This window comes from Poecilia reticulata, linkage group LG5, assembly GCF_000633615.1.
Source record: "Poecilia reticulata strain Guanapo linkage group LG5, Guppy_female_1.0+MT, whole genome shotgun sequence".
Lineage (NCBI taxonomy): Eukaryota > Metazoa > Chordata > Actinopteri > Cyprinodontiformes > Poeciliidae > Poecilia > Poecilia reticulata.
Genome location: NC_024335.1, coordinates 30,100,408 through 30,110,848, shown reverse-complemented (window position 1 = coordinate 30,110,848; position 10,441 = coordinate 30,100,408). Strand labels below are relative to the sequence as shown.

Sequence of the window (10,441 nt, the reverse complement as noted above, 5' to 3'; positions counted from 1 at the left end):
TATATATATAAGGCCTTGATATGAAGGTGTGTGTTTTAAGTGTGGCATCCTATGAGACTCTTACTTTGAAGTAATTCAATTATCCCGTTGTGCTGATAGAGGCGACAAATGAAGAATTGTCACTGAAGCTGCCCAACAACACTTAAGTGTCAAACAAGCCTCCAACTTTGTCAAATGGCTTTGGCAGAATTTCGGGTACAGAGTGCAGAAAAGAAAGTTAAATCATGGTGATCAGAAACACAAAGGATTTGAACTGGTGGAAGACAGTGACTAGTTCACAGTTGGTTCATGTTAGTTTTGATCTAACATGGTATTAATTGATTAGATATTGTCTTATTGGGTCACAACTGAACAATTGAAGTCAGCTGGTTCTGTGCATGTATGGGGCATCGCAATACAACTTTTGATACAATACCAATATCACAGCTTTGAGTGTTGGCAGATACCAATTATTACTTTTATTACTTTTATTGTGGTGTGGAATGTTGGACAAAACTTGATCAAGTGATATTATTCATAGAACATTAGTGAACAACAATATGCATGAGAACAACTGACCAATGCTGAATAGAAATCCTGGAGCAGACTAAATGCTGGAGCAGAGTGCTTGTATTGGAGATTTTAGATGCAGGCTGATATAATCCAATGCATTTTTTCCTTCAGATCTGTTGATATTGGACTGATTTCTGATACCAATGTCGGATCGATACAAATTTAAGAAACTAAATGGACGGAATAAATCTACTGGTGCACTTTGTCCTTTTCAGACTGAAAATCAAATAGCTGTAAACTGAGTTCATCATTGCTACACATTTCGTTCATGGTTCTCTTGCTTTTTGAGGGTCAAGAATCAGACCGCAAACTTCTCATTCTCCCCTTTGCCCACATTTTATCCCCCCCACCCCCCTACTTATCACACTCCTCTGCAGGGACTTCTGCAGGCAGAGACATGCCCTGTGCTGGCAGAGGCTTTGGCCCACACTTTTAATTTCTCCCAATTTGAAACCTGAGAAATATGCAGCTTGGAAGAACACCCATCTCGGTGTCAAGTGGTGAGCACACACCCCCCTGTCAGGATCAAGGATGTCGATCTGAAGAATCTGTTTACGTGCATCGGTTCGGCTCCATGACTACATCCACGTCATATCGTCCTCTGTTGCAAATAAACAGAAGGGGGAGAAAATGAAACGGTGGTGTTAAAATAGATTTTTTTTTTGTCTAAAAAGTGGAAAATGTAATTTTTCCCATCAGTAACCTGATGTATTGTTGAGAAACAGCCAGGAGCGTTTTGAGTGGGATTACCTGTGTACTGCTAAGTCACTTTGGATGCAGTTATCCTTTCTTAATGGGAGGAAGTCCCGCCCGGTAACCGAACCACACTGCGGGGTACGAAGCATTAACTGAACATGATACCTAAAATTCAGCCCCTTCTTTCCTTTAGATAACAGCATCGGGGAATAATTTCCTATAAAGCTGCAATGCGGTGCACCTCCTTATTTCTTATTTCGCTCATGAGAGCGAGTTCTGCCTGTGAAGTTTTTCAGGCCGAGCATATTTCCAAAGTAAACGTGGCCCGTCAGCTATTAATTTAAGATGGAGAGATAGGCTGTAACATGCAGGCCTTGCAGCCCTGGAGATCACCGTGAGCAGCCAAGTATTCTCCTAGACGGAGGGATGGAGTGGAGGGAACGGGGTGGGGGGACGGGGCTGACTCTGTCTGACAGTGTGCCATATCTCTTCTCCATGTTTGTACTCCTCATTTACACAAAGTTACTTGTTATGGTCTGAGGGAGCGCTTCTCAAACTTTTTCACTACCTGCCTAGATACAGATGGTTCTCTAAAGGTTTCCTGTTACCACCACATAGTCGAGGCATTTTTAAACTGCAAAACAGTTGTGTTTTGTCACAATAAAGAGAGAAAAAAAGCACTTATCCATTTGCAAGTTTCAGTTGAAATAAAAACATTCCCAAGCTGGAAATACAAATGGGAAGCTTGCTCCCTGAATAAAGATAAATGGATGTTTCTCACAACACAAACACTTCAATCCAATATGGCTGCCCAGTTTGGTACAAATGATGAACTGTTATTTATTAAATATATTTGGAGCCTTAATATGTGAACTTTTTTTATTAGTTTTTGGACACATCTAATGATGAGACTTACTTTAACATTAGCTTGTATTGCTAATATTCAGAGGTCTGATATCAACCAGAAAAACGGGTGTCTGATCATATTACCCTGCATCTAAAATTTCCAAATTTCCGCTCCAGCATTTCTGTCCAGCACCGCTTGTCCTGCACGCAAACATGCTAGTTAATAATAAATGGGTCGGTTGTTCTTATACCTATTGTTGTTAATATCACTTGATCAAACCTTCTCTAACATTTTACACTACAAAATAATAAAACTTTGTATGATTTGTGATGATATAGTATGGGTGAATTTCAGTATCCTTCAATACTCAAAGCTGCAAGGTCTGTGTAGTTGCAGGCTAAGAAACTATTGAAATGCTCTTCATGTCCCTAATGGGAAGATTTAGACATTTAAACCAGGTAGGACTGGTGTGTGTGGGGGGATTAAGGGCTTTCTAAAGGTTTATGTGTGTAGAAAGGCTTTGGGGGTTTAGCTGAAGCATCTAATAATACTTGTATTTACATCAATGTAGTGACCAGGCTCTCAACGGAAAACCAACAGAGTATCAGATCCTACTTGTTGAACAATGGTCGCACTGTGGACCTGTAGCTTTGACTTTGAGGTTAAGCTGCCTTGCAGGTCTGGATGCAAATTGTAAGTCGCTTACCTTACAATTCATAAAGCTACTGTGTCTTGGTCAGTTTCCCACATCCTGTGCGATCAATCATCAGCTCTGCATTTATCATTTATCGGGCCTCTGATTCCAGCATTGAGCTCGAATGTCTGGAGGAGCCATTAAGCTCTCACTCCCTGTCCTCCAACCCCGGTAATGACCTTCCTTACAGCCGCGGTGGAGCGTTGAGTTATGGGAACGGGCAGTGGGCTGTGTCGGCCAACATCGCCACAAGATGCTCGGTGAGAGGCCTGGATTGCCTGCGTTCAGCAGACTGAGGAGTGGAACCAGATCAGGACTCGCTCGTACCTCACTCCATCCTGCTGTGGAACCGCTTAGAGTCCTGTGCACAAATTCAGACATGCAGTATGATGTACAAACTGAACCCCCCCACAAACTGAACCTACGTGCAGTAATGGGCTTCTTTAAGTGTTTATCTGGCTTTGGTAGACACACTTATGCTCCACTTCCAGCCTTTAAATCTCACGGATAAGTCTCTTGTGTTGCTCTAATGTGTCTGACAAAGAGCAAAGCAGCTCAGCTTGCCTGAGCCTTTCCTGTAATTGTAATCTGCAACTGCAAATTTTGTAGACGAGTTTGGGGATTCAGGGTGTAATCTTATACGTCTGTTTCAATAAATGGCAAAGGGATCACTCGCAAATTTGATTTAGCTGCCAGCGTTTTAAATGATTCCGGCAGCAAATGCGACTCATTTTGCCGCCTCCTGGGAATGACGGCTCACATTAACAGAGCGGCATGATTAACGGCTTCTTGACCGTGTTTTTCTTGAGCAGAGCAGTCTCTTTACACGTCTCATTCAGGCTGATTGTGACATGCAGCTTGGCAGGCAACAGCCTCAGCCCGGAGACCTGCTGGGCTGCTGCCATTATACATCCTTGGTCAACATTTCAGCGGAGCACAATGCTGCCTGGCCCCGCCTGAGGCGAAGGTTGACTTTGAGGTTAAGCTGAGGAAAGTCTGACAGAACGGGGAATGATGTCTGATTGCTGGACCGACTTTTCCGAGAGAGTCCAACAGCTATATTCTCGTTCTTAGAAAGCAGTCCAGTGTAAAATACTGTGCATACTGTGAGTTACAAATGTATTGAAGTATCCACAAGTCAAAGTAGATTGTCATTCACAAACTTTAATGTGTTTTATTGGGATTTTATGTGACAGATCCACAGGAAGTTGCACCAGACAGGGAAGAGGAATGAGAATTTGTTGGGAAAAGTTTTGAGACATTATCAAAGTCAGTTTGATACCCCTAAATAAAATCCAATTGACTTCAGAACGCCCCAGATTAGTAAATAGCGTTTAGTTTAATATTAGTACAAATCCAGCTGTTCTGTGAAAGCCTCAGGAGTTGCATCGTACAGACCAAGGAATACATCAAAACACAGGTGGTTCTCCAAAGATTGTTGTATTCAACCCCCCTACTGTTGGTCTGTCATATAACATCCAAATAAAATGCATTGGAGTGTATGGATGGTTGTAATGTGAGATACTGTAAACAGTTGAAAGGGTGTACATGCTATACAAGACATTTTTTATCTGATTTGGCCATAATGAACGATCCACAAGGTTGGGTTTCTTCAACAGTTAGTTTCTTCAACGGTATGGGGAAAGACATGTCATTCACCGATGTTTGATCTTGGGACTCGGGATTCAAACGCACTGCATTATAGATTTAAAGGACCCTTTGCGCTCGTTATCCGGTGGCTGTGGGATTAGATTACACGTTTGTTTCCTAATGCACAATTCTCTGTAGGGCGCACTGTTGCTTTGCGCTGCTCACATTCCCTCCTCAGCTGACAGATGGTCTTATCCAGCTTCTCTCTGACAACAAACACAAACCGAAGAGCTGCTGACAACCTGCTTCAGGAAGGACTTGAACTGGCCCTCGGGAAGTGTGTGTGTACAATCGCAGGCACACACAGGGACTCATCATTCAGCTTAAGACTCCTACACAAATAATCGAGGGGTCCAACCTTGTGCGAGAGAACTCTGACAGACGCCAATCACCTGGCCAACCTGTAAACATTCCTTCGACGGACACAGTTATTAAATCGAACTATACAAATACAGCCAATCTAATGCTATTAATCCTTGCTTATTGATGTAACCCCCATGGTAAATTTAGATCTGGCTGGAAAGACGGCCAAGATCAGATTCCTCGGGGGAGTCTGTTTGGAAAGGTCCAGAGATGGTGTTTATTTTAAGGCCTCATGCCGGACATGTTGATGGCTATGCATTCTTGGGTGTTCAGACCTCTAAAACACCTCAAAGGAATGCTTCTTGACAGTTTTAACCACACAGAACATGACTTACACATACATGGCTTGCAAAAAAACACAGCCCCAAAACCTTTTTAAGGGCAGGTAACCCCCCGTGTGCAAAAACTACTCTACAGGCCTGACATCCCACATTTCCTCCTTGGCTTCTATCGTTATATCCTACCTGGCCTCTGTTTAGATCGCTGTGTAAAAGCCAAACACAGCTAACTGTATTTGACAGCTTATACTTCTGGTTTCTTTCCACTGCAGCTTGGCCACACAATTAGTGTAAAAGAACCTCAAAATATTCCTCAAAGGTGGATTGAGAGTTAATCTCGCTACTGAAGCAGGACGTTCCTGCTCCTTGAGCGAGCACTCTTGTTTGCCCAGCAGTATATGTGAATGCCATCCGTCCCTGCCTCTCATTATAGTCGGCAGAGGAGTGTGTTTGTCTATGGTGGGGCATGTGACCTCTGCAGTTGGAGCGGCAGCTTCTCCGCTCTGCCTGTAGTTGGTCGCTGAACCAAGGAGAACGTATCAAACAAACACTCCAACGGCGAGCTGACAGAAGAGTTTGTACCTCTCGGCTTGCCAGTACATCTCCGCTACATTGTGTTGCCACAGGCTTGCTGCGCTTTTCTGACCTTCAGAGAATGGCGTTCCATCAAGAACGGGAATGCTTAAACCCATCAGAGGGTCACGGAGCCCCACTCTGTGGTACAGAAATCACTTGTTGACCTCGTATCAAAGTCCTGCATCTGTTTTCTCTGACTTCCCACAGAAAGTCACAGGCAGTCTCTGGTGGGAGATTTCCCAGATCTTTTGATCCACTCAGGAGGTATTAAGCTATCAACACAGTGTGACAGCCCCTCGGTAGCACTTATCTCTAATGTGCAGTGTTAGGTTACCGTTGTGGTCATGGAAAACCATCAGATAAGTTCATGTTGCTATGCCGCAGTGGCATGAGGAGTATGTCAGTTGTTGTGTGTATGAGAAAATGTGCATACATGAATGCGTTAAGCTGTCATAAACAAAACCGTTTCTGTCTCCATGCAGAGCTGAGGTCCACTGGTACAGCTCATCACTTCGCCTACCTGCTGAATGCATCCGACTACCGGATCCTCCGTATGGATGAGGACCACGACCGCATGTATGTTGGCAGCAAGGACCACATCCTGTCCCTAGACCTCCATGACATCAACAAGAGTCCGCATATTGTAAGACTTCTATTTATGGCTTTCACTATGACCCTAATCTGGGATAAACGTCTTCACCTCAGCAGCTGCTTCCAGGCCAAAAACACAACACAACATACAACTGTGAGGTGGAATCAAAATAAAGGCTTTTTGACGTCTTTTCCAAAATATGTTCTTGCAGTTACAAGTCAGGGTCTGTCTCTATCAGGTTTACACATCTGGAGATGTTAGTTACCTGTTCAGCATCTTTAGTTCAGTATGATTGAATGAAGATCATGAGAGAAGATGCATTTTCAAGTCTTGACTCAGATTTAAACAATAAAACACATTTAAACTGAACTTTGACTCACTCATTCTAAAACATAATTAGTCATGTCTTAAGACGACCTAGTTCATTTGTTAGCTCTGAACATACAGTCAGAACTGGATCAGATTATACCATAGAACATTCATGTATGATGATGGTATTGTCAAAGTTTTTTAGATCTAAACTTTGACTAGGCCATTCTAAAACATAGAATGTTCAAGGTTAGCCTAGTGAAATTTTATATGCTAGGTCTGAAATCAGTAGTCTAGTCAAAGTTTCAAGTGATTTCCCAACCTCCAGCAGGTTTTCTTCCTGTTTTTTTTTTCATGCTGAAGTAAAGCATTCCCTCTTCACGACTTTTCCACCACCAAATTAAGGGAATGTAATACAGACATTCCTTACTTTTCAGAATTTTACTTAGAAATTTTTTAAAACCATGGATATTTTTCCTTTCACTTCACAATTATGTGTTACTTTGTCTTGGACTATCCATCCCAATGAAATGCATCAACATTTCTGTTTGTTTCTTCTCCCAGCTGGAGCCTTATTGGTTGTTTTTATTGGACTGCACTTTTTTGATGTTGGTTTCTGTAATGTGTTGTAAGACATAAATATTAAACTATTTTAATATTATAGCCATTTCAGCAGAACTCATATTGACATTTATGGATTTGTCTTTGGAGCTTTAACCTAAAGATTCGATAGACAACATTGATGCGTAACAGGTTTGATCGTAACACATTCTGGTCTCGCCTTTGCAGATCCATTGGCCAGTGTCCGAACGAAGGCGGACAGAATGCCTCGTGAGCGGGAAGGATGCCAGCGTAAGTATGCGTGAAGACGGCGCTTGTAAAATCTGCAGGGTCGTTCCGTTTGGGTGATTCCCATCAACGCTTTCAAAAATATGGAGCATTGAAAGTATACAATTCTCTCTGTATTTTTTTTTTTCCTTCTAATGTGGATGGCAAGTTTGAAAGGTTTTGAAATCAACCCAGTAAAAAAGGATTTCCTCCTGCCTAGCCATCAACAGATTACAGAGTGGCTTCCACTGGATGATAGTTTATGGAATATTTCTACATTTTGTACCGCTTCATTTTGGCAAATCAGCAGACTGTGCACCTGTTAATAAAATTACAAGAATGACTTTTTATTTGGATTTTATTTCAGGAATAATGTTACTGTTTTTTCTGTTTCCAGGAGGAGTGTGCAAACTTCATCCGTCTGATTGAGCCATGGAACCGGACTCACCTGTACATCTGCGGGACAGGAGCCTACAATCCAGTCTGCACCTTCGTCAACCGTGGGCGTAAACCTCAGGTTAGAAACTAGAATCTGAACACTGAGGAGCCACAGAAGGCAATCTCAGTAGATGGAAACAGTTTTCTCCACCTGCAGCATTAAGGATTCACCTGTCAAACCTTTCCCTCCTACCGCCTTACCTTGGCCCTGTCCCAAAACACTCACCACACCATATGTTCCTCTATGAAGTGTGTACTCTACTCAGAGTGCACAGAGGGGTTCAAGTGTAGGGACGTATCCGATCCACTTTTTTAACATCCGAGACTGGTACAGACATCTGAGGTTCAGTTTCAGACGATACAGAAAAACAGTGCTGAATTAAAATGATGTTTTTAAGCACAGAGTAAATGTTCTGAATTCCAAATTTATTTGATAATTCTGCACCAATCCAGCACACTTTACTACACCAATAGATTCACAAGCTTGGTCAAACATGTAAAAATAACACATAAATAATAAAGAAACTGAAACTGACAGAAACAATATGTTGACTTCCTTGGTCAAACGTAAAAAATAAACGACAAACCTTTTCTCAAATGGTTCAGAAAGTGTAGGAATTTTAAAAATAAAATGAATAATAAAGCATGACGTCACTCAGCACAGTGGATAAAATTAGATTGAATAGATCGTCCCTTTTGGATCGGGGACATTGTCACCGATACCCGATGTAGAATTTTCTTTCACTATCAGGACTGATGCAGATATGAATATCGAATTAGTGCATCTCTGCCACAATTCATCACGCAGCAATGTGTTATGGGTAATACACTTTGCTGAAGTCTGCTGTAACGTGGACTTAAGCCAAAGTGTGGGTTGAGGGACCAAGGGGACGTGGCGAAAGAGAACTGGGACACACAACGCACTCGAACCCTTCAGCAGGAACGTGCGTTTGAAGGACATAAGGGTGGAAGTGGGAGTATTGGGACCAGGCCAAAGTCTACCCTTTATGACGGTTTTCCTCCATCATTTGTAAACCAGCTCTTGGTGCCATGTGTCCACATGCAGTAAAGCAACCAGCCTCTCAACACACAACAGTTACTCCCTCTCTGGTTAGTCTCAGCATTTACTGGAAGCCTGAACTAACGACTTTGCCACACTTCCCAGTAACGCCTCACTGTTATTTTTTAATTTGTTTATTTTTTTAAATATCACACTTGTCCCCAAATGGCAATTAAGGGAATATCCATTTTAAATAGCACTAAACTTCTGCATTATTGCTTCCTCTAGAGATCCCAGAGAGCACGGTTTGCATGAGTTCCCTTTAAAAACACACAGTTCGTCTGTGACCACCCCACCGCCCCCAGCACTTCCAGCACCACAGGCTAATCAAGGACCTCCATCCAGTCGCTCGCATATCCATCCACCGCTTCATGCATTCATCCAGGCAGGCCACCTGCCAGACTCCACGATGTGGGACGTTTGGTAATTGGAAGTGGGAGCTCCCATTATGGGGTGCAAGTGGAATGTTCCATTAATGAGGCCTGTTGTTTTCTCTGGAACAGCAAACAGACGGCCCGAGTCATGCCCCCCGACAGCACCTTTTCTGAGGCGGGCCAGCTCGTAAACCAAAAGTCAGGAATCAAGCAGTTTTTACACGTGCCTGGTTCTTATTAATTCAGACGGCCTGTTGTTCTCTGATTGGACCCTTTGAGGATAATTTTGGAGCGGTGTGTGCACGTGGGTTTTGGGAACTGTTTTTAGTGAAATGCTTTTGCTGCAGATTCTAGCAGGTTGTAGGATAATCTGGCTGTCATTGATTTAAATGGAGGACAGGAAGGTTGCTGCTGTTCAGCTTTCCTACAGATATACAATTACAGAGCCAAGCACGGCCATATATAGTGTGCTAAAAGTCTCTTGAACTTTTTCACATTTTGTTACTGTATAACCACAAACTTTAATGCACTTTATTGGGATTTCATGTGAAATAATTAGGAAAAGAAAAATGACGCAAGATATATATATATATACCGTATTTCCCGCACTATAAGGCGCACCTAAAAACCTTCAATTTCCTCAAAAGCCGAAAGTGCGCCTTATATATGGATCAATATTGAGCCACAACAGGTCTAGCAACTACGGTAAGCAGCCGCCAACTTCATTTTTGCCCGTAGATGAAGAAGCACGCGGTGCATGCTGGGATAGTTGTCAGAACGATGGTTTGTCAATAAAGTTTGTGGGAGGGGTAAGAGACAGAGACTGAGGCGGCACATGTCGGTTGGTCTGTTACCCAGAAAGCAGTTGGGCACAATATAGCAACACCAACACCGTGAGTGAAACGATGACTGGGACAGCCTACTATATGAAGCACTTGGGGACCACTTCTTTACAAATGTAGATGTGTAATAATAGAGTACGGCAACCCAAACTGAAGCGCCTATTCTATGCGCCTTATAATGCGGTGCTCCTTATATATGAAAAAAGTTTTAAAATAGGCCATTCATTGAAGGTGCGCCTTATAATCCGGTGCGCCTTATAGTGCGGAAAATACGGTATATATATATATATATGTATATATATATATATATATATATGTAAAAAATATATTTTTTTTTTACAA

At 42.4% G+C, this 10,441-nt stretch overlaps 1 protein-coding gene across 5 annotated transcripts in view; it reads left to right on the top strand.

The window, feature by feature from the left end:
- LOC103465510 (semaphorin-3F-like) overlaps positions 1 to 10,441 on the top strand; it is a 74,085-nt gene that overhangs the window by 45,621 nt on the left and 18,023 nt on the right. For all 5 annotated transcript variants that reach the window (XM_008410426.2, XM_008410428.2, XM_008410427.2 and 2 more), the window contains exons 3-5: positions 6,139 to 6,299; positions 7,347 to 7,409; positions 7,783 to 7,902. In XM_008410426.2, the coding sequence (XP_008408648.1) occupies positions 6,139 to 6,299; positions 7,347 to 7,409; positions 7,783 to 7,902 (344 nt within the window). The remainder of the gene's footprint in view (positions 1 to 6,138; positions 6,300 to 7,346; positions 7,410 to 7,782; positions 7,903 to 10,441) is intronic.